Source organism: Monodelphis domestica, chromosome 3, assembly GCF_027887165.1.
Source record: "Monodelphis domestica isolate mMonDom1 chromosome 3, mMonDom1.pri, whole genome shotgun sequence".
Lineage (NCBI taxonomy): Eukaryota > Metazoa > Chordata > Mammalia > Didelphimorphia > Didelphidae > Monodelphis > Monodelphis domestica.
In genome coordinates this window covers 192,840,832-192,865,096 of record NC_077229.1, presented here as the reverse complement: position 1 = coordinate 192,865,096, position 24,265 = coordinate 192,840,832, and the positions used below count along the sequence as shown (strand labels likewise).

The following is a 24,265-nucleotide window of genomic DNA, read 5'->3' as shown; positions in this document are numbered from 1 at the left end:
TCTCCACTTAGAGTTTCATTTCCACACTTCTAATCACCACCTGAATTTTGAACAATTCAAAATCAACATATCCACAGATGAAAAAATTGGTAATTTTTTCCCAAATAATTTCTCTACTGATCTAGATTAGATTGCCATTTTATCAGTCACTAAACTTTCTTTCATCTCCCTCAGTTATATATGTATCCAGTTGATTGCTTAGGCTGGTATTCTGTGTCTGCAATATTTCTGGCATCCAGCCCCTTCTTTCCACTCTCATTATCTTCTTTTTTTATCACCTGTACTATTGTATAGTTTTCTACTGCTGCTACTGTTATTTCTCCTTGTTACAGTTCACATTTCACTCACTAGGAGAAGGAGGGATACATTTGGAAATGTGAAAGTGAAGCAAAACCAAAATATGTCAGTGAACTTTTTACAATTTAAAGTGAAAAAAATTTTCTCATTGTTTGAGTTCCACCTCAACCACCACCATCTTCATGAAGCCTTCACCTAATTCACCAAACTGGCAATGGTTCTCCCCATAACAACTCTTTTTCACCTCTTTTGCCTTTGCATGTGTGTCTTCTTTCCTTATTAAAGCATTAGGTCCTAAAAGATGAAGACCTGTTACATTGTTATTGTTTGCCTCCTGTATCACCTTATCTTGCCCAAGGCTTTCTATGAAAACTTTTTTTTAAACTTTTACTTTCTGCCTTAGTAACAACTCTAAGACAGAAAAGCAAGGGATAGACAAACAGGGTTAATTGCAGTGCCCAGGCATACAGCTAGGAAGTATCTAAGGCCACATTTGAACTGAGGTTCTTCTGATTTCAGGACTTCCTGTCCACTATGCCACCTTGATGCTCCCCCCACCCACACATAAACTTATTCATGTACATCTGATCCCATTACTCTGCTACTCAAATACCTTCAGTGTCTCTCTGTCATCTAGAGCAGTGATGGCAAACCTTTTAGAGACCAAGTGCCCAAACCAAGTGCCCCACCCCCTTACTTAGACAGGGGAGGGAGAAAGAACTCCAATTGGGCTGCTGGGAAGAGGGTCCTCAGGCCTATGTGGAGAGAGAGAGGGGAGCAGCCTCCCTCTGGCTTTCTAGTAAGAAACTCTGTGCTGCGGCAATGGTGGGCGTGAGAGAGCTCTGAGTGCCACCTCTGGCACACATGCCATAGGTTCACCACTACAGATCTAGAAGATAAAACAATTCAAGATAAAACAATTTTGTTGGGCTATGAAGGTGCTAAATAACTTGACTGCAACCTTTCTTTCTAGTCTTTCTTCATACTCCTCCTCTCTAAAAATTTAACAATGAGAACAAAGTTTAGTATAAGAACTTGGTTAAAATTCCAGATTTTTTCAAGCAGCTTATAGTCATGCATAGAAAGAAAGCTGGCCTCAGACTAAGAGAAACTAAGGTTAAAATCTTGTCTTTGACATAAACTGGCATTGTGATCTTGAGTGAGTCAATAAAATCTCATTGTCAAAGGAACATTTCTAATTTAGGGGGATGGGCATTATGGGGGTGATATATTAGAGTACTCACTTTGCAATTAGAAGATTTGGGTTCAAGTTTCTCTTTTGATACAACCATTGGGACCACCATAAAAGCACTTAAACTCTCTTTGCGAAAAGAAGGGTTAATTTATACTGCAGTAGAAGTTATACCTTTGCTTTGGTATGATAAATTCTGTATCAGAAGTTCCCTATACTGATTTTATGTTTGTTGGACTTATTTGTATACATTACAATGTTGCTTTTCAGTGGTTTCAATCAGGCTAACTCTTTGTAATCTTATTTGGGATTTCCTTGGCAACGATACTGAAATGGTTTGTTATTCCCTTCTCTAGCTCATTATTCAGATGAGGATACTGAAGCAAACAGGGTTACGACTTGCTCTTATAGCTAGTAAGTTTCTGAGACAAGATCTGAACTCAAATCTTCCTGACTCCAAGTCCAGTTCACTGTCCTTTGAACCATCAAGCTGCCCTTTAAATTACTGTATCAGGGTATAAGGCACTACCCCTTTTTAGCATTAAAAAAAAATAATTCCAATTTTTATGGTTTGTTTCTGTGTTATCTTACCTGAAACTGAACCTATCCCCAAAGATTTCTATAGATTGGTGTGTTATCTCATGACACAGATGTGTTTTATAAGATATTATCTGTTGTTGCATGCCTCTAGCTGTTGCTATAGGCTGTTACATGATTCAGGTGTGCTGTGGTATGTTTTCATGTGGAGAAACATGTTACGTGGCATGTGTCTGTAGTGTGTTGTCACATGATGCTAGTATGTTCTTGTAGGGCACTGGCATACTGTGATGGGATCTCACATACTGCAGACTATGTAGCATGGCATACTGTCATGGGCACTGTCATTGCATGTTGCCATGTAACACAATCATGTTATTATGTGCAATTGTGTGTTGCTGTATGATATGGCTATGTTTATTGTGATGTGTGCATGTTGCCCTGTTTAATCATGTGGTGTGGTTTTGTTGTGGTATGTTATATGACACAGACATGTTGGTACAAGGAATTTCCTCAATGAGAGTTCCCTCTACCAATAAAATCTCAAATTGAGTTAATAAAGACAACTCCATAGAAATTCAGGACAGAGATACTGAGTAAATCTTCAAATCCAAAGTCCTTTACATTCTGTCATCCTTCCCAACCCAGCTTTTAATCAATCATTAGTATCTTTCCTCTGTATACCTTTCACACCTATATGGGGAAAAAAATACTTCACCAAGAGTTACTCATTTTTTGGTTTTGTGTGTCTTCTTTCACTTCTCAGGAACAGAAATGATCAATATTTGGAATAAAACAAAGGTGCATCTAAATAGGACAGGGGATTTGAACGTTGGTAGGAATACTTGAATTTGAATCCAGTCACAAACACATCTTAGCTGTGTGACCTTAGCAAGTCATATAAACTTTCTGTGCCTATTTCCTCATTTATAAAATGGGGATAATAATACCCATCCATTATTCTCTACCCTTGAGTTATATAACCATGGCTTCCTCAGAGCACACTACTCTCCAACTGTCTCATTCTTTCTTCCTCATCCTCTTCAATGTTATTTTTCCCAAATGTTCAAATTCACAATAATGAATATATTTCTCTTAACTCTGAGGAAGCAAGAATGGTCAGGACCCTAGTAAAGAGCAGTTGGCATTATCTATATAGAGTAAAGGCTTTTTGTTTGTTTTACCTTGCTTTGTTTGTTTTTTTAACATTGGTTATTTTAGAGTTGTCTATTTCCTTCAAGCCACAGTAGGATCAATCAAAAGAAATGAGAATCTTTAAAGAAGTAAAGATTTAGAAGGGACATAATAGCTGTCTTTAAGCATTTGAAGAGATGGCATATGCAAGAGGGATTAAATATGCTCTATCTGGCCACAAGAAGCAGAATTCAGAATAATGGTTAGAAGCTGCAAAAAGACAGAGGTTTGGGGTAAGAAAAAACTTCCTAATACTTAGTTCTATACAAAAGTGGGATGGGCTGCTTTGGAGTGTCCCCACTATTGGAGTAGCTTCAAGAAAAGGTAGAATAACTGATCAAAGAATTACATATCACATCACCCTGTCCCTATTCAATAAGTTCCAGTGACTCCTGATTACTTTCTTTCTTTTTTTTAAACCCTTACCTTCCATCTTGGAATCAATACTGGATATTGGTTCCAAGGCAGAAGAGTGGTAAGGGTTTGGCAATGAGGGTTAAATGATTTGCCCAGGGTCACATAGCTAGAGAGTGTCTGAGGCCATATATGAACCATCTCTAGGCCTGGCTCTCAATCCACTGAGCCACCCAAGTGCCCCCCTGATTACTTTCAATATAAAATACAAAGTCCTTTAATTGATACTGAAGAAGTTTTCATGACCTAGCCAGTTCCTATCTTTATAATTTTTTTCCTTACCCATACAGGGACATTGTCCTCTTTTCTGCTCCTCTCACAAGGCACTCCATCTCACTAGTCTAAGCATTTCCCCTGCCTTTCCTGAAGGCTTGAATATTCTCTACTCCCTGACTTCTTAGGCTTCCTTTAACTCTCAGCTAAAATCCTTACCTTCAGCAAGAAGCCTTTCCTAAACCCTTTTAATGCTAGACCTTCCCTTTGTAGCAGATAAAATTAGGTTCTCTACTAGAAGTTTTATATTTTTAAAGGTTTATTAAAGATTAAGAATTAAAGAAAATACAAAATAAGAAAGCATGTGTCTAGGCCCAGAGAGCCCATTCACAACCACTCACATCTTGCCTGCCAGGTAGAGAGCAGCATGTGCTTGGAAGCAGAAGTTTAAATAGAAATTTTGGTCCCGCGCAGGTGGGAACTCAGGTGAGACTAGAGGGCATCCTGGGAACTAGAGCAAGGACTTCTGGGGATTGAAGTCTGGGGCTCAAATCTCCATTTTTACACTTTTGATGATTATTTCCAATTTATACTGTATCTATCATGTTTAGAAACAGTTGTTTGCATGTTATCTGCCCCATTAGAATGTGAGTTTCCTCCTAGATTGTCTTTTTCTACCTTTGTAACTCCAAAATTTAGGACAGTGCTTGCTGCAGAGTAAGCACTCAATATATTCTTCTTGACTGTATTGTAGAAAAGATTCTTTTTCAGGTAAAAGTTGCACTGGATGGTCTCTAATGTTCCAACTCTATGATTTTATGAAAGCAAATGTTTATTGAGCATATACTGTATGTCAAAATATTATCTCTGATACAGTTGGGGGTATAGGAAAGAATAAGGCATGATCCCTACTCTCAAGTAACTAGTTACTTGATTACTTTGAGTTTTTAGATATAGAAGAGAATATTCATTCTGAAAACCAAGATGTGGTAACCAGGCAATATGAAATTGCTGAATGGCAAACTGATTTTATAAAGAAAAGTTACCTAAGCTTTAAAAAGGCCAGATCAGGGATATTCAGACCCTTGCAAACAATATGTGTTTGTTGTTAGGTAGTTTCATACCAAACTAAGACAGTCATGAGAAAAGAAGCAATTTCTAAACTGCTTGACTCCATTAATAAGATTTTTTTTCATTCAATAAGAGCAAAATTCTACCATATCTTTCTTGTGGTTCTCCCAGAAACATGAGAATGAAAAAGGAAAAAGAGGGTGGAGGAAGAAAAATGTAATTCAAGAAGGTTTGGGGGTTTGATTGCATGCTTTTCCTTCATGGAATCTTCATGTGAGAAAGGAGTATGGGTATTTGAACATTTTCTGACTATCTGTTTAAAGGAAATAGTTTCATCAGTTTCCACTGATTATCTGACTTTTGTGACCCCTTGTAGGGTTTCCTTGGCAGAGATACGGGAGTGGTTTGCCATTTCCTTCTCCAGTTCATTTCACAGATGAGGAAATTGAGGCAAACAGGGTTAAGTGACTTGCCCAGGTACATAAAGCTAGTGTTGGAGGCCAGATTTGAATTGATCTACTAAGATGAGTCTTCCTCAATCTATCCACTGCGCCACCTAGCTTCCCCAGCACTCAACACCTAGCACAACCCCATACGCAGATCCAATTTTCTAGACTCTGCCAGGGCTCTGGCTTAGCTCACTCTACCCTACAAGGTGAAGGAACATGCCAAGAACCAGTTGCCAAAACCTAGTACCTGCAAAAAGGCCTCCTTTTACGCCTCTACTCAGGAAAGAAAGCGAGCAATTGTCCTTCCAATTAGTCCCTGCCAGAAGGCGTTCCGACTTAGGCTGGAGGCCGGTAGGGTGGTCAGTACGCTTCCCAACCCGGCTCACTGCGGCTTTTCTTCAAATCCGTACCCTCGCGCCCACCCACTGGGCAGCTCATGTCCTTCTCACCCCAATGGCACCATATCGCAGTTATCCGCTACACCTCTTCTGGGTCTCGACACCGCCCCAAGCCCAGTCTAGAGGCTGGCAAGAGGAAGTGGGAGTGGGGGGAGGGGAGTAGGGAAGAGGCTTTCAGGAAGACAGATAGGACTCCGTTTCCACTTAATCAGTTTGGGATTGTGATTTAGAAGAACCTTGGGGTCGAGGTGAGAGGGTCCTGCTTATTTGCGGAGGAAGCAGCACAGGATGAGGTGGGGTACCTCCAGGAGGGGGAGGAATAGCAGCAGCAGCATTCAGGAAAGGCCTTTCACTGCAGTCAGCCGCGCGGCCCACTCTAGACCACTCCCATCAATGCAGCTACGGGCTGCACGCAGATTCACACCCCTCTCCCCAATTCGTGCCCCCTAGTAGCCAAAGCAACCCCACCCAACTCCTTTTATTTCTTCTCTGCGACCCCAGATCCCAATTCAGCCCCACCCCTCGTTTCTTCGCGGTGTCTGGGACAATGCAGCACTCGGACCCGCCCTGCGCCGAGAAGGGCTCGCGACCGCCTCCCCGACTAGCACATTACCTCACCGAGGAAGCCGGGGCGGGCAGCGCACAGAGGCGGAGAGCGAGAACCGAGGCTGGCTGACGGCTAGCGAGTGAATGAAGAGGGCGGGGCGCATGCGCGCTTCCTCCGCCCCCTTATAAAAGGCTCGGCTTGGGGTTCAATCGCTCTCAGCTGCAGCCTCGGGATCTGGCTAGCTAGAGCGTCTGTACTAGCCGGGCCAGCTGAGGGAACGAACAGCGCAGGCGCGCTTCCTCTGCCCCCTTGTAAAAGGCTCCGCTTGGGGTTCAACCTCTATCAGCTGCAGCCTTGGCATCTGGCTAGCTAGAGATTCTGTACAAGCTAAGCCAGTTGAGGGAACGAACAACCGCTTTCGCAAGCAGGCACCATGCGGGAAATTGTGCACATCCAGGCTGGCCAGTGCGGCAACCAAATAGGAGCCAAGGTGAGGCAGGTGGTGGGTGGGGAGTGGGTGCCGGGCGGCTGCTTCGGGCTCTCACCCAGGGAGCACTGCCAACCACTTGGGGTTTATACATTCCTTCACGCTGATGATCTGGCCCTGCTCAACCTGTGCTTTAATGCCCCTGAGGCAGAGCTCGAACTTAAAAAAATAATAAAAACCCTAAGCCTTTTCAAGTCCTTTGTATTTTCTTTAGTGGCCTTCTGATGACGTACGAATATATGCCTGTGCGTAATTTTATCTAAAGGCTAGTTTAGTTGGAATATTTACCCAGTGACATGGTATGCTCATGTAATTCATGTGTATACATTATGGCATGAGTGTTTATCTACACGCATGTATAAATGTCATTGAAAACTCGTGCATTCAGACACCGAGTAGCAAATATGGTTTAAGACAAGGTTTAAGATTAAAATTGATTGGGGGCAGCTGGATAGCTCAGTGGATTGAGAGCCAGACCTAGAGATGGGAGGTCCTGGGTTCAAATGTGCCCTCAGACACTTTCCAGCTGTGTCCCTGGGCAAGTCACTTGACCCCCATTGCCTAGCCCTTACCACTATTCTGCCTTGGAACCAATACACAGTATTGATTCCAAGAAGGAAGGTAAGGGTTTAAAAAAAAAAGAACAAAATTGATTAAGATTAAGGATTTACATACTTAAAGGAGGATTTTAGACATTCTCTAACTCAATATGGGCACATCGTCTATATGTCTAAAGACTCTAAGCTTGAATCATCCCTTCTAATTATTATAATTATGCCTGTAAATTAACGAGGGGAGTGGTGTTATGGCTTGGTGTGAATGCATGCCTCTGCCAAAGATGTGGTCTCTCTCTAAACCGCCATATTGCTCACCCTCAGCCTCACCCCTTTCCTGCTGTGAATTTACAATAGATTCAACAACCTTCTTGAAGAAGCCACTAAATTGTCCCGGAGCTCCCTTTCCCACTCCTACCCGGACTCCCTGCCCTTCCCCCATGCTTCTTTCTGTGTAGACAGTGTTTAAACCAGTATGTGGGTCAGTGGCATAAAAACTATATTTCTTGGATGGACTGGGTGGGGTTTGGTGCCAAGATCCATTGATCACTGGAACAGACAGACCTTGAACCTTAGGCATTAGGCTACTTGTCAAACCAAGGCTGTTTTTATCCATCAGGGATGCTGCTGATCTTGTTCATTTCTGATTCTAAAGTAGAATTAGCCTTCATTGTGAGGCAGTCATGCCATTCCTTTCCTCAAAATGGAAATGATGAATTCACTATTGCTTCTTGGGTGACATATCCCTCTTTTTCAGATATTCAGTATAAGATGAGTAAAGCTCAGCAGCTTTGCTTGCTGGTGGTGGTAGAAATTCCCTAATTTGTGTTTGCTCATCTTATCCTTGGAAGTGTTTAACTATCTGACCAGAGTGGCCACTGTTCCAAGAAGGTGGAGGGGGAGGGAAGAGGCCATTTTTAATGACATTGAAATGTCTTTCATACCCCCTTAACTCACTACTTACTCATTAAAAACCTTTATTTTTCAGTTTTGGGAGGTCATCAGTGATGAACATGGTATCGACCCTACTGGCAGTTACCATGGAGACAGTGACTTGCAGCTAGAGAGAATTAACGTGTACTACAATGAAGCTGCTGGTAACTATTTTTGCATATTTTTCTTTTCAGATTTTTCCACAGTGTGGCAAATGAACAACATATATAGGAAACATAAATGCAAGATGTGTTCCTTATATCATAAGTATCACTACTGAAGAGGTACTTTTTAAATCCTGTAAATGTTACAAAGCTGAAATGGTTATTTAGCTTTTTTAAATTGGATTATTTTTTTAAGCAGAAAAGATAACTCTACTGATTTTTTTTTTCCTGCGTGCTAGGAATTTTCTCCAATTAATATTGTGGAGGAACACACTCTCTCTCTCCTAGTGATTGCAGGATTCACTGCAGGTCTAACACTGGCTTTTGTTTCTTTTACAGGTAACAAATACGTACCTCGGGCAATCCTGGTAGATCTGGAACCTGGCACAATGGACTCGGTCAGATCTGGACCATTTGGCCAGATCTTCAGACCAGATAACTTCGTTTTTGGTATGTAATCATAAAATGGAACTAGTTAAATGATTCACCGTCTTCCTTACAGCCAGACATTTAATACTGGTTGTGATAACACGTCTAGCTTAACCACTCCTTCTCTAGATTTCATTCAGTCTTGTGGGGGTAACATTGCTTTGGTTACTTCTCTACTAACCAAATAATCCTAATCCCTATTCTCATTAAAATGCAAAAGCTAACAGCAGAATAAAACCTCCAAAGGTTTATAGACAAAAAAAATTGTGGAAGGCCAATAATCATTGATCAATTAGCTAGCTGGCATTTCAGAGACAGTGATACCTTTACCCATATAGAAATGATTATTTTACCCACAGCCTGCCTTTCTCCCATTTCTATGAATTATTTTCCCCTCTCCCTAAGGTTATGTTCCCTTTTAACTTGAACCTTTTTCTCTCTCAAAAATCCAATAGATACATTTTTGAGGTATCTTATCATACTCCCCACCACAGTCACACAAAACAAAGGCTTCTCAGTTCTGATATAAAGAAATGTTAGCCTCAAAAATCTATCTATTAAATTAGCACCCTATTTTTCAATATAATCGAAATCACAGAACTGAAAATGCCCCTTTCAAGAATATTTCAAAATCTAATTTGGCCTCTTTCTCCTTCCCCTTCCAGGCCAGAGTGGTGCAGGAAATAACTGGGCCAAAGGCCACTACACAGAGGGAGCAGAATTAGTCGATTCTGTCCTGGATGTAGTGAGGAAGGAGTCAGAAAGCTGTGACTGTCTCCAGGGCTTCCAGTTGACCCATTCCCTGGGAGGTGGCACTGGGTCCGGAATGGGAACCCTGTTGATCAGCAAGATCAGGGAAGAGTACCCAGACAGAATCATGAATACCTTCAGTGTGATGCCCTCCCCCAAAGTGTCCGACACCGTGGTGGAGCCCTACAACGCCACCCTGTCTGTGCATCAGCTGGTGGAGAATACCGATGAGACCTACTCCATCGACAACGAGGCTCTGTATGACATTTGCTTCCGAACCCTGAAACTCACCACACCCACTTACGGAGACCTCAACCACTTGGTCTCTGCCACCATGAGTGGAGTGACCACCTGTCTGAGGTTTCCGGGCCAGCTGAATGCTGATCTGCGCAAACTGGCAGTGAACATGGTACCTTTCCCCCGCCTCCACTTCTTCATGCCAGGCTTTGCCCCCCTGACCAGCCGTGGTAGCCAGCAGTACCGAGCTCTGACGGTGCCTGAGCTCACCCAGCAGATGTTCGATTCTAAAAACATGATGGCGGCCTGCGACCCGCGCCATGGTCGCTACCTGACTGTGGCCGCCATCTTCCGGGGCCGCATGTCCATGAAGGAGGTGGATGAGCAGATGCTCAACGTGCAGAACAAGAACAGCAGCTACTTTGTGGAGTGGATCCCCAACAACGTGAAGACGGCCGTGTGCGACATCCCACCCCGGGGCCTCAAGATGTCTGCCACCTTCATTGGCAATAGCACAGCTATTCAGGAGCTGTTCAAGCGCATTTCAGAGCAGTTCACAGCCATGTTCCGTCGTAAGGCTTTCTTGCACTGGTACACGGGGGAAGGCATGGATGAGATGGAGTTCACCGAAGCGGAGAGCAACATGAACGACCTGGTGTCCGAGTATCAGCAGTACCAAGATGCTACTGCTGATGAACAAGGGGAATTTGAGGAGGAAGAGGGGGAGGATGAAGCTTAGGGACAGCAGAATACATTAAGCATCTTCAATGGACTGTATATTAATTGTGCTAAAGCATGGTCTTTCTTACTTGTATACTATATGGTGCTCAGTTTTGCCACTGTCAGAAGTTAACTGTTGATGTAATAATGTGGAACACTTTAAAATTATGGTAATATCTATGTTAAAATATCTATACTCATAAAAGGCATGTATCTAAAACCTTGTCTTGACTATTCTTTATCATTTTAGTACTCACTTCTCACTTATAATGATATATTATATTTTTTTTATTTCAGTAAGTAAGGAGGACTCTTTAGTGTCTCTGGCTTCCTTCAGGCTCAGCTCAGCAAGTCTTTCCTAATGCTCCCAGGTGTTCATGCCCACCCCCAGCCATAAATTACTTTCTATACATTTTGTATTTGCTTATTCTTACCTGTGGACCCACTGTCCTTCCCCCTACATTTTTCCCCTTTCCATTAAGCACCTTGAGGATGCCACCTACCTCATAAAACTAGTTAATCAGGGAAAGTGCAGTAGCAATGGCAGGTTTGGCTCTGTCCTGTTCTGCCCATGCCTGTAATGGGCCATGTCAACGTGCTATTGGGCCTTGTGGGTCAGAAAGGAGGCAGGAAGAGAAGGTCAGTGTTATGAGAACAGATCCTGAGCCTGCTTTTACAAAGAGAAAATCAAGTTTCCAGGAGTGCCTGGGTTTCCCAGTGAGCATTAGGAACCCTGAAGAAAAGCAGAAGTGGGTTGAATTATCAAATTGCTTTCCCCTACAGTTGGCCATGAGATTTGCCACAAGGGGAGGGAGGGTGGGGAATGTGGGATCATAATTTCACACTGGAAGGAATCCCAGAGACCATCCGTCCAACCCAGTCCTTTTACAGATAGGGAAACTGAAGCCCAGAGAAGTAACATTCAAGATCAGGCACAGGTAACTTCTATGCTCACCTATAATCATAAAAGTACATCTAAAGTCTTGCCTTTATACCACTCATCATTTTATAACTCATTTCTCCTTTATTCACACTTTTAAATACATACATAGAACTTTAATAAGGAAATACTGATAGCAGTGAAAGTATACTATGTAACAGTCTTTGCCCTTTGCGTAACAAAAATCAGGATTCCTTTTTTAAAACTTGTGGGCCTATCAAAATTGGCCTGGAGGAGTAAGTACTAGTGTGGGACAATGGAAACTGCCTTGATTTATTTATAGTTTGCCTTATTAATAAGCTAAATAAGTGACTTCAGCTAGTTACTGTTCCAAATTTCTTCCACTGGTAAGGAAGGACAATATTTTCCTTTCCTCTCTGAAGACTGTGAGTATAAGTGAAACAAATGTGCAATCTGATTTTGGAAGAAAGATAAAAGCTTTCATCTTACCTAGAAACTACACAACAGACATGAAAAACAAATCATTCAGTCTACAACAGTTTATTTGGAACTAAAGTGAATGTATAGGAAGAAATGAAGGTACTGATAGGAATACACAAGCAATTTATTGGAAATTTTATCAGTAAGATTTACTTTGAGGGGGTGTAGCTATTGCCACAAAATTAAGGTACTCTCAACAGGGATGATTTTGATAATTTTTTTAAAAAATGCAATTTATAACATGATTTGAAGATAGCTGTATATAAAACCCCAAAACTGCCCAACTTTTTTTTTTTTACTGTAGGAAGTCTTGTACTAGTTTGTTGAATTCATCTGCAAAGCGCAAATGCAGGTTGTGCTTGCCTTCTGGCATCAGATGTAACCTAAAAGAAAATAGTGAATGTCAAAAAAATAAACATTTACTTAGTAGCCAAAACTCCATGAAGCCAAGATTTTATCATAACCTTACTTTGAAGAAACATGAATTGACTCATTTGGCTTGATCCAAGTATCCTTTTCCCATCAGAGCAGACTGCGCTTTCTTAAGGCCCCATGTGTCTTTTCATCTTTTGAAATCCTTTTGCATGCTTAGTCCCTATAAGTCTCCCATAAATATTCTACCCAATGAGTTTCACTTATTCTGCTCCAAGGTAAGTTGGATAGATGGTTTCTGACAGCCCTTTCCATTTCAAGACTCACTCTGTGATCCTGTTTATAACACAAGATAATTTATTTTGTGGTATTTGGGGTTACCAATATTGACCTTAGCAGGTCCCCTTTTGTTTCACTCAGCTGAGTAGCCAGTCTCTTTTTACCATCATTCATATCCTTAGAGGCCACATGGTATAATGGATATTGTGAGAATTTATTTTTCAGATACCAGGTCTGTTTGGATTAATCCTATTTTGGGTCCTGGATCACAGGGTCCAATCAGTCTCCTGACTGTTACATCTCTTTTTTCTTAGGAATTCCAAGGAATGCATCCCACACCCAATAAAACCTGATTGATAAAGGAGACAATGGTTCTCTTCCTGCTTATGTGACCCCATCATCTGTGGGGTTGGGAGTTTGATGGACCACCTCCCAATTAGTTATTTAACAATTAGAGATGTCTTGGGATGTTCAAGGGAGGAGTTGAATCATGAGCTGCCCCCAAATTGTATTTAGGGACCTGGCCAAGGGAGTTGAGGTCTTTTGATTGTTGAGAGAATCATTTGACTAGTCAATAATAAATTAATTTAAAATCCGGTATTCCTGCCTCTTGAAAATTTTAATCATCACAATATGTAATCAAGAACTGGGTTTGAATCTTTGCTTTGCCTACTAGTAAGATGTCACAATGCCTGATTATGGAATTCAGCATCCTTATCTATAAAATGAGTATGTGCTAAATGAGACCTAAAGCCCCTTCTGACTCCTGGTCCTCTGGCAGACTAGAAGGATATCATGCCATTTCTTGTATACAAGTTTTGGCAACAGGTTCAGACTGCTTTCACCCACCATACACATCTTTTCATTGCTTTTTGGGTCATTTGTAACTTGAATTCTTTTGCAACTATCATGAATTGGCTAATGAGCCCATATTATACTACATTCAAACCAAATAATAGGTAGAGAAACTGTAATTGTACAATAATAATAAATAGCAGAGTTTCTTAACCTTTTTTTTAATGTCACGAACCCTTCTGCCAGTCTGGTAAAACCTCTGGACTCCCCAAAATAATGTTGTTGTTTTAAACATAAAATATAGAGAATTACAAAAACCAGTTCCATTGCAATCTAGTTTGTTTTTGTTTTGTTTTTTTGTTTTGTTTTTTTAGTTCATGGACCCCAAGTTAAGAAACCTTGATTTGAGGTAGAAAAGCATCACACTTTCATTTTCGGTGGTGGTAGTGAAGAGGATATGAATGCAGAATACCCTGGCTCATTAGTACTCACAGAAATATAGCATAAGTAACAAGCTCTTGGAAGTATGCCTAGTAAGATGGCCATTAGTGCTTCCCCTAAAACAAGCATTATACAAATCAAACATTGTATTTGTTATACATCATCAAACACAATTTTTTTGGCCATAAAATTGATTGGTAGGAAAAGGGGTACAATGGTGAACTTGTTCTTTTTCTAGGGTTAGAGTATGTGTAGTCAATTCTTCAAATAAATAAATGGCTTAAGGCCAGCTAATAAATAGCTTTCAGTGTTGAAGGATGGGAAAGCTAGAACAGAAGTTAAAAGCTATTTAGCTGTACTTGAAGGCTGGAAGTTTTGTTTCGTTTTGTTTCAATAACCCTTATCTTCCATCTTAGAATCAATACTAAGTATCGATTTCAAAGCAGAAGAGTGGTAGGGGCTAGGCAATGGGGGTTAAGAGACTTGCCCAGGGTCTCACAGTTAAGAAGTTATCTGAGGCCATATTTGAATCCAAGACCTCCTATAAGGGATGGGATTTCTAATCATCCTCCTTTATTAAAAACACACACACACACACTTAGAATATAATCCTAGAATCACAACCCCAGAGTTGGATATCCCAGATAACCCCAGAAGGGATATCAGAGACCATCCTACCTTCTCTGTCTCTCATCTTGAATCTCTCCTTCCTCCTATGAAATATGCCAAGGTCAACCTATCCTTAACATTTACTTCTACATTCACTGTCCCTACTTCTGTGTTTTTTTTTTCCTGGAAACTACTCTTTCCATCAGTTCTAGGTCCTCAATCTATTTTCTCTCTTAGTAGTTTATGACTGCCAACCCTACTCCCTTTTGGATTAGATTCTCTCTTATCTCTTAAAATGTAAATTGTAAAATGGGGGAATTCGGTTAGATGGTTTATGAGACCCTTCCAGCATTTGATCTATGATCTTGTGATCTGTGGTCTCTCTACATGTTATCTTCCTACTGTCAGACTGCTTTTCATTCTCCTTTATTGGATTATCATCAACCATGTCCTGTCCATTTAGTCTCCTTTCCTGCACTTTCCTTTTACTCTTCCAGTGATCTCATTAATTCCCATGAATTTGATTATCATATCTATGCAGATGACTTCCAAACTATAGTACCAGCCTTATTCTTTGACTGAAACATTGACAATTGTCTATTAGACATTCACCTGAATTTTTCATTTGCAATTCAAACTAATCATGTCCAAAATAGAATTCATATTTTCCCCAAATCCTCTCTTTTAAACCTCTTTCCAATCATCCAGGTCAACAATTTATGAATAATTCTTTTGGCTGTCTTTTTTTACTTTTCTTAAACCCTCACCTTCCATCTTAGAATCAATACTATGTATTAGTTCCAAGACAGAAGAGTGGTAATGGCTAGGCAATGGGGGTTAAGTGACTTGTCCAGGGTCACACAGCTAGGAAGGGTCTGAGGCCACATTTGAACCCAGAAACTCTCAACCCTAGGCGTGGCTTTCAATCCATTGAGTCACCCAGCTGCCCTACTTCTGAATAATTCTTGAAACTTCTTACTGCCTCAACCTCCCCCTCAATTCAACCATTTGACAAGTTAGTAATTCTACCTCTGGAACATGTCCCCTTTTCTTTGCTCTCAAAGATAGTAACATGGACTATCAGAATAGCCTATTTGGTCCCCCTGCATTCAGATTATCCTCTCTCCACCCTGCCCTCCATACAGCTGCCAAAAACTTTCTAATGCACAGGTATGACCATTTCACTCCCCTGCTTAAAAATCTTCAGAAGCACCACACTGCTTCAAGGAAAGGGAAAAAAAAACACCACTTCTCACTTTGTCATTTAAAGCCCTTCACAGTCTGGCTCCCACCTACTTTCCAGACTGAATTCATGTTACTCCCCTTCACACATTCAGACAAACTAGCCTACTAAGGGTTTCCAAAATCTGACTTAAGATTTCCTTTGTGTCTTTGTAAAGGCTGCCTCTTACCCCATCTCAATATGCTTAGAATTTATTCCCTCCTCAATTCTACCTCTAAAAGTCCTCTATTCCCTTTAAGATTTAGCCCCCACCAAAAAAAAAATCCTTTTTACTTTCCCCTGGATGTTCCCCAACTGTGCTGGTTTTTTATATTTAAAGGTTTATCTTGGTTGGTTTCTAACTTTTTTTCCCTTCACCTTTTCTTACTATCACCTTCCAATTATTAGTATTCTCTACTTCCAGCTATGAATTTGTATTTACTTACTTGCATACATAATATATTTCACACACACACCCTGGTCATCCAAGATTTATTAAACTCTTACTATTTGTCAGGCATTGTGCTAAACACTGAGGATAAAAAGAAAGGCAAAAAATAGACCCTGTTCTCAAGGAACCAAAGTCTAAAGGAGACAACATTCAGACAACTAGGAACAAAAAAGATATAGCATAAATTTAGGGCAGTCTTCTTAGAAGAAAGGCATCAAGACTGAGAATTAGGAAAGACTTTTTCAAGAAGGTTGGATTTGAGCTGAGATATAAAGGAAGCCGGGGAAGTTAGGAGGCAATGAGAAGGAAAAGGACAGTTAGGTAGCTTAGTGGATAGAAAGCCAGGCATGGAGTCTGGAGGATTTGGGTTCAAATTTAGCCTCAGACACTTCTCAGTTAGGTGACCCTGGACAAGTCACTAAACCAATTGCTTAGGCTTTATACTCTTTATTTCCAAATAGATACTTGGTATAGATTCTGAGACAGAGGGTAGGGGTTAAAAAAAAAAGGAATGAGAAGGAAGAGCTTTTAAGGCATGAAGGAAAAATGTTCAGTAAGGTGTTGGAGTTTCCTGTGCCAGTAATAGCAGAGGCCAGTGTCACTCTACAAAGTATGTGGATGGGAGTGCCATGTAAGAAGACTGCACAGGTAAGAAGAATTCAGGTTATGAAGGACTTCTAAAGTCAAACAGAAGATTTTAGGGAGCCCAGAGAGTTGACTGAATGGGTCAAGGAGTGATATGGTCACATTTGTATTTTAAGATGGATATAAAAGGTGAATGGAGAATGGACTGGAGTGGGGAAAGTCTTATAGAGAGCAATGATCCAGGTGAGGTTATATGATATGAGGTGATAGTAGGGCCTACACAAGGATGATGGCACTGTCAGAGGAGAGAAGGGGATATTTATAGGAGAGATTCTATAAAGAAGGAAACAACAGAACATAATCACTAATAGTATATGGAAGGTGAATGAGGATTAGAGGATGACACCTGGAGTTGCTTGTATAAAAATATTTGTAGCTGCTCTTTTTGTGGTGGCAAAGAATTGGAAACTGATGGAATGTCCATCAACTGGGGAATGGCTGAACAAAATGTGGTATATGATGGTGATGGAAAACTATTGTGCTTTAAGGAATGATGAACAGAATGATTTCAGAAAGAGCTGGAAAGACCTACATGAACTGATGCAGAGTGAAATAAGCAGGACCAGGAGAACATTATATACAATAACAACAATATTGTAGAATGATCAAATGTGATAGACTTGGCTATTATTGGCAATACAATGATCCAGCACAGTTTTGAGGGATTTATGACAAGGAATGCTATCCACTTCCAGAGAAAGAACTCTTGGAATCAGAATGCAGATGAAAGCATACAATTTTTCACTTGTTTATTTGAGTTTATGTTTTGGGGTTTTGGTTTTATGAGATTATTCACTTACAAAAATGAACAATATTGAACTATGTTTTGCATGATAATACATTTTTAACCCCAGACTGAATGGCTTGCCAGATCCAGGAGGTGGGGGGGAGTGGGGGGAGAGAAGGAAGGGAGACAACTGGATCATATAACTTCAGAAAACTTATATGGAAATTTATTTACATGTAATTGGTAAACAAATAATTTTAATACATTTTTTAAAAAGGGAATGACACCTGGATTGTAACCTTTCAATAATGAGGGAAATGAAGGAAGAGGGAAGGGTTTGGAGGGAAAGATAGTGAATCTAGTTTTGAATGTGATTAATTTCTTTAGGACACCTATTTCAAGATGTTTAAAATACAGCTGGAGGTTCAAGACTTGAAGTCCTGAGAGATGTTAGAGCTGTACAAACTGTAACTGAGAATTATCTGCATAGAAATGATAACCAAATCTATGGGAGCTGATTAGATAAACAAAAAAAAATAGTATGGAGAGAGAAGAAGAAGCCACTCACAGTCTTGGCTAGTAAGACACCTTGGTTAGTAAGTGTGACATGAATAAAGATCCACCAAAGGGAAGAAAGGAGTGGTTGATTAGGGAGGAGAATCAAGAGAGAATAGTGTAGTGGAAACACAGACAGAAGAGGATGATGACAAGGAGAAAACGGTGATCAACAATGCTGAGGGCCTCCATGATAGAGGCTGGCACTAAAGAACAAGTGCCAGGTTGAAGAGTATGTGAAATTGATCACCTCCACTGGGGAGGGGCCCCAGAAGTGAATTTCCTGAGGGAGAAGACTCTGGTGAGGAGAGCAGTGAGGGTCTCTCTGTCTTGAGACATCAAAGAGAGAAGGTGGATAAAGACTTTCTCCTGAGGGTTACCCACTTTTACTGCTGGTGACTGGAAATCCTTCCCCCCAACTCTTCCCAACTGAAGGGACTTCTGAAGAGAAACTTGAGCAGGCTTTACCTCAGCTCCTGTTGCCCAGGGGTGAGTCAACCTGATTTTCTCTCAGGGGGTTCAGGCTGCCAAGGCCTGAGTTCCCCCAAAACTCTAGGAGGGAGGAAAAAGGTTTAGAGACAGGGATCCCCTTTTCCCACTTTCCTTTTCTCATTCTTCCCTGCCCATTATTCCTTTTGTATTACCTGAGTGAGTTAACATTAAAAGTTATCTGTTCCTCAAGCTGAGTGTGAGTGAATAGATCAAGGGGAGACCCTTTGATCTAGAGTAGTGTAGGGGGGACAAGAATGAATTGGGGAGAGCAGCTTTAGCTAAGGAGGGAAGGCAGAAGGGGAAAAATCTTCAAACCCCCTCTCCTCTCTCTGAGCCAACCCATTACATCTGCTGTCTCCCCTGTACCTTGCTTTGTGGTAAAGTAGGGAGTTCTCCTCTCCTTCCCTCTCTCCATCCAAAGCCTCCTCCTCCAGTGGAGGTACATTCCCTTCCTTTTTTATTTTTTTAAAACACCTCAGAGAGGACAAGAAAGATGAGGATAGAGAAAAGGTTATTAGATTTGGCCATTGAGAATCATTAGTAACTTTGGGGAGGCCAATTTCAGTTGAATGGTAAGATTAAAAGTCAGACTTCAGAGGTCAGGAAAAGAGTAAGAAGAAAGGAAGTAGAGGTACCTATTGTAGACAGACTTCTCAAGGAGTTCAGCCACAAAGGAGAGAATATAGATCAATAATTTTCGGGGATGGACAGATCAAGTAAAAGCTTTTTGAGGATGAGGGATATAGGAGCATGTTTATAGGCAGTAGTGAAGTGGTCAAAAGAGAGGGAGCATTGACTATTAGTGAGAAAGTAAGGATTATACAGGAGGCAATTTGGTAGAGAATATGAGATGGAATGGGATCACCTGTGCATATAGAGATGTTTGACTTGGCATGGAGAAAGGCTACCTCTTCATGCAAAATAGTGGGAGAAAGCATCTGAGTGATGTGAGAAGAGGCACAGGGGAGAATAGAAAGCTCTATGCAAATGGTCTTAATCTTTCCAAAGAAATATGAAGCAAGATCTTAAGCTGAGAGGGTATATGTATGGGAAAGCCATTGGAGACTTGAGGAGGAATGAAAAGATTTGGAAAAGTCATTGTAGTAATTAGGGTGGTAAATCAATTACAGAAGTATAAAAGGATTGTCTTATAATGAAGGCCCAGTTGAGGTAATGTAACATAAACTTATAATGGATTTAGTCATCATGATTTTATGATTTTCTTTAGCTTTGTTCAGCAAAACCACTATGGGAGTAATCCAAGGCTAGGATTTAGAAAGCCATGATATATAGGATGATGGGGCAACAGATTCAGGAGAGTGTAGAGTTGAACTGGATCATCAGAGGATCAAGATGGAAAGGGATGAAAATATAGCCAGTTCGGGAGTGATGTGGTAAGAAGGTAAGGGGTGAGAGACATCAGGGTGAAGATGAAGAGCAAGGTTTGGAGTTGCAAGGCAGATGTAACCTGATAAAGAAATTTCAGAGTTTATGAACATGGATGTGAAACACTAGCAGGCGACAGTAAGATTAAAGATACCCTCATCTTCATGTGTTACTGTGCTGGGGTGGGGGTCATGGGAAATGAGTAAATTGAGGACCTGAGAGATAAGGGTGATTGAAGGAATATCCATATGCATGTTGAAGTCCCCTAGTGGGAAGGCAGGGAAGAAGAATGAGATTGTGAGCCAGGCACTGAATTTAGGAAGAAAGAAAGGTGAGAGAGTCCCTCAGGCCTGTAGACAATAGCTATCCGGAATCTTGACTGGTTTATAATTAGGTATTGAATAAACTTCAAAGAAGTAGAGGTTACCAAATGAAGGTGGTAGAGGCAGAATCTGGAATTGGCAATTGGGAGAAAGCAAGAATCCAAAACCCTAACCACAACCATACAAATCTGGGAGAATGAATGAAAGTTCAACCAAAAGAATAGCCAGGGAGGCAACCTTATCAGGAGGGAGCTGGGTCTCAGTGAGTTCAATAAGAAAAAAACAAGAAAGGAAAAAGGTTTTAGATGAAATCTAGTTTTCAGTAATATAGAGATGATTTGAGATCAAGGGAGAATTCTCTGGATTTGGGAGGAAGTATGAAATGATCAGGTGATAATAGCAATATTAAAAGAAACTGGAGAGAATGGTGTTCCTGATTACAGCTCCAGGACAGAGGGGGTAAGAAGATGCTTATAGTCTCTAGAGGGGGTAAGAGTGTTGACCATTATAGTGTTGCTGAGGACCCTATGGAATATGGAAATGAGAAGAACCAAGAAGTCAAAGACTAAGAGAGCTCGAGAAATAGCAACAACAACAACATGAAACCTTGAGACATTATCTACCCAACGCTAGCATAAAATTAACAAATAAAAAAACAGGCCACTAAAAGTTTAAAATGTTAAAATGATTAATCAAAAGAGAAAGAATCCAACCACAAAAAACTTCTTTGGAAATAAAGATCAGGGTTCAAAATCAGAAGACAGTAAAGTTGAAGCATTCACTTATAAAACCTCAAAGAAAAACATAAAATGTACACAAGTCCCAAGAGTATTCTTAGAAGACCTTAAAAAATATTAAGAAGCAAATTAAGAAAAGAAAAATCTATTTGCAGAGAGTTTCCTTCTCTTTTTCTGTTCCTCATCTCAAATCACTCAGATGCCTGCCTTTCCCATTATTTCCTCCTTCATCCCTGTTTCACAAGTAGTCTTTCTTCATGATAAGTCAAACTCCTCTAAAGAAGCCTCCAAAGCAGCATGATGTAGTGGTAAAAGCACTGGATTTGAAGCCAGAGAAAATTTCCAGCTCTTACTAATGGGGGAACATTAGGCAAGTCATTACACCTACAAGGGCCTAAGTGTGCTTATCTGTAAAATGAGGAGGTTGGATTATATGACAACTGAAGTCTCTTCCAGCTTTAGATCCATAATCCTAGAACTATTGTTTTCTCTTTGTATGCCAGCATTTAACATATGGCAACCCTTTGTTTGTTGAACTGATTTGAATCCAATCCAATCCCATACCTGAGAATTTTTCCCTCTTTAATATTTCTCAACAAAATGGACACCCAGCTTCCCCCTTAAATACTTTTGATGATGGAGAACTTGCTGCACCTCCTGAGCCAGTCAAGTGACTCCAGTACAGGACAGCTGCTAATCATTATGGAGTATTCCCTAATATTAAGCTGAAATAGGATTCTGAAACTTCAACCCACTATTGCTTCTTCTGCCTTCTGGGACCAAGCAAAACAGGTCTGGTCTTGGAGAAACTTTAATCTGTATAGATTACTGTGGCAAATTGCAAAGGACTCCTCTTCAGGATTATAAATACATGCCTACAGACTGCTGCAGCCTTAAGCAATCCTTTGTTGAGCAAGTAGTGTTTGCAGCTGTCATAACACATTTTTTGTTCACAAGCTTCACTGCACTGTTAAGATATTTACTTTCAATAGGATTTTGAGTAGGAAGTCAAATTCAAGTGCAGTCTGAATGAATTACATTTTCTTTAATAAAAGCAGAATTTGGTGAGTTCAGTGTTTTGTTAAATATGTATTGCTTTGAACAGGCTAAGGAAATGATTTAAGCTTCCTAAACAAATGGAAGTTTGAGATATAAGTTATAATAGCTGGAAGTCATTCAAATCTGGTTTGTTTATATTGGAAATCAGAAATTTAGAGAGAATGCATTGAGGCAAGCAATTATTTTATCATACCCACTTACCTACCACCTCTCTGGTCCTGATTCCAGTCTATCCTTGTGGTAGAGATCAAGGAAAAACTGTTTTGTGCAGTAGTGTCTAACTCTGACCCACTAGGGATTTTCTTGTCAAAGATACCAGAGTGGTTTTTCATTTCTACCTCTAGTTCATTTTACAAATGAGGAACTGAGGCAAACAGTGTTAAGAGATTTGCTCAGGGTCACAACAGGGAGTCAATCAAATGTCTGAGGTCATATTTAAACTCAGGAAGGTAAGTCTTCCTGACTTCAGGCCCAGCACTCTATCCTCTGTACCACCTAGTTACCTTCAGGGAAAATTAGGGAAGAACCTTTTGGTGGAATGGGAACTTTAGTTGCAGATAGCTGAATCATTCCCTAGTCCACAGAACTTAAAATGTATAACTTTCTCTGGAATGGAATGGAATGGAATCCTTAGATCAAGCTGAATCTTCAACTTTGCTATGGATCTCCAACCAATAGTTCTTAAAGCTTTACCTGGTAGAACTTTAAGCCTATTGCAGACATTATCTTGCTCCCCATTCTTTGCCAGGATTCCTAGCAAAGAAGGAAGCAAAACCAGGGATAGCATTCCCTCTTCTTTTCTGCTTGGGTTCATTTTATTGTTTATGATCTCTTTGGGGAGGAAATGAGAAGTGGTTCCATCCTTAAAAAATGTGGGAAACCGAATGATGGAGGGTTATTGGATTTAAGATAAAGGACTAGGCATAGCCAATGCAAGATTTTGTTTTACTTGGCCAGGCACATTTCTACAGGAGTTTTGTTTTTCTTTTTCTGTTTCCTTTTCTGTCAAAAGGTGGGAGGGCAAGAAAATAAATGCTTCATAATTTAAAATTAAATTAAGTTGTTTTTTTTTTAAGGATGGGAAGCACTCCTCTAAGGCCATGGATCTCAAAGAGTGATCTGGGAACCTTTGGAGGGATCCCCAATTTTCTCTTAGGAACTCTTTAATGTTAAAAACTATTTTCATAATAATATCAGGATGTTTTCATTTCAAATACAATAAATGCCAATAGATAAAACCCATAAGAACAAAAGCTTCTAGGGAGTCTTCAATAAATTTTAAGAGTGTAAAAGGGTCCTGAGATTTACAAAAAATTAATAATCACTGTTCTAAGGTTATTCATTAAGAGTACAGTTGACCTCTGGAATGAAAAGATGAGAATATGATCAGAATTGTTGCTCTTAATACTTTTTCATTTTTCAAAGGCCCTTATTGTACTACAATCATACCTGGATACAAGACTGAATGACTTTAAATTATCTTGTTATTTTGTATTCCTTTGAAGGTAAAAAGGGATATAACTATGATTATATACCTGTCAAAAAGTGAGTGAATTCTACCTGGGAACTATGTTCATATTATTATGCTAAAGGAATCTTAATAGATCTCTTAGCTGCCCAGAGGTGATGATGTTAGTACAAGGGAATGAGGGAAGGAGAGATCTGGAATCAAGAGAGTCTTAGATTCAAATTTCACCTAGCTTCTTAGTCCACTTGTAAAGTATTTGACCTCTCTCAACCACCATTTCCTCAAATGTAAAGCAGGGATGATAATATTTGTACTCTTTACCTCATGAGGCTGTTGTGAAAGTTCAATGAGAAAGTACATATAAAATACTTTGCCAACCTTAGAGTGCTACATAGATGCAAGGTTATTAATATGTCCTTTCCTTGAGTTTTTCGAGTATTACCACCCCCCCCCAAAAAACATACTGCTTGATCTAATATGCCTCTGAGGATGATCTGAAAATTGACTGAATTCTGAGAATAAAAGGTTTCTGTTTGCTAGGACCCAGGAAAATTAATTGTAGGACATAATGAAGGATAGTTCATTCTACCATGAAAATATAATAGTTGTTTTGCTTCTGCATACCATACCACAATTGTTATAAGATATTCATCTTACAGTGGGAGGAACTAAAGTTTTATAATGTCCTCTTTCCTTTTTCAAACTTAGGCTTTTTTTTTTAATCTTTATCTTCCATC

The 24,265-nt window shown here is 40.2% G+C and overlaps 2 protein-coding genes across 2 annotated transcripts in view; one reads left to right on the top strand and one right to left on the bottom strand.

The window, feature by feature from the left end:
* Positions 1-272: 272 nt before the first annotated feature.
* On the top strand, positions 273-10,806 carry LOC100021064 (tubulin beta-2A chain). The gene is made up of 4 exons (XM_001368194.5): positions 273-6,802; positions 8,342-8,450; positions 8,790-8,900; positions 9,545-10,806. The coding sequence occupies exons 1-4, from the start codon at positions 6,746-6,748 to the stop codon at positions 10,603-10,605; spliced, it is 1,338 nt and encodes a 445-aa protein (XP_001368231.1). The 5' UTR covers positions 273-6,745; the 3' UTR covers positions 10,606-10,806.
* Positions 10,807-12,011: 1,205 nt separating this feature from the next.
* The window catches only part of BPHL (biphenyl hydrolase like), a 51,559-nt gene continuing 39,305 nt past the window's right edge, over positions 12,012-24,265 (bottom strand). The window contains exon 7 of the mRNA XM_001368236.4: positions 12,012-12,350. Within this exon, the coding sequence (XP_001368273.1) occupies positions 12,263-12,350 (88 nt within the window). The 3' untranslated portion in view covers positions 12,012-12,262. The remainder of the gene's footprint in view (positions 12,351-24,265) is intronic.

Excerpts from the sequence above, each read along its gene's own strand:
- LOC100021064 (XM_001368194.5), top strand. The coding sequence starts at position 6,746 with ATGCGGGAAATTGTGCACATCCAGGCTGGCCAGTGCGGCAACCAAATA. Across the intron at positions 6,803-8,341 it reads GCAACCAAATAGGAGCCAAG|TTTTGGGAGGTCATCAGTGA; the intron begins GTGAGGCAGGTG and ends TTTATTTTTCAG. Across the intron at positions 8,451-8,789 it reads GTACTACAATGAAGCTGCTG|GTAACAAATACGTACCTCGG; the intron begins GTAACTATTTTT and ends TTTCTTTTACAG.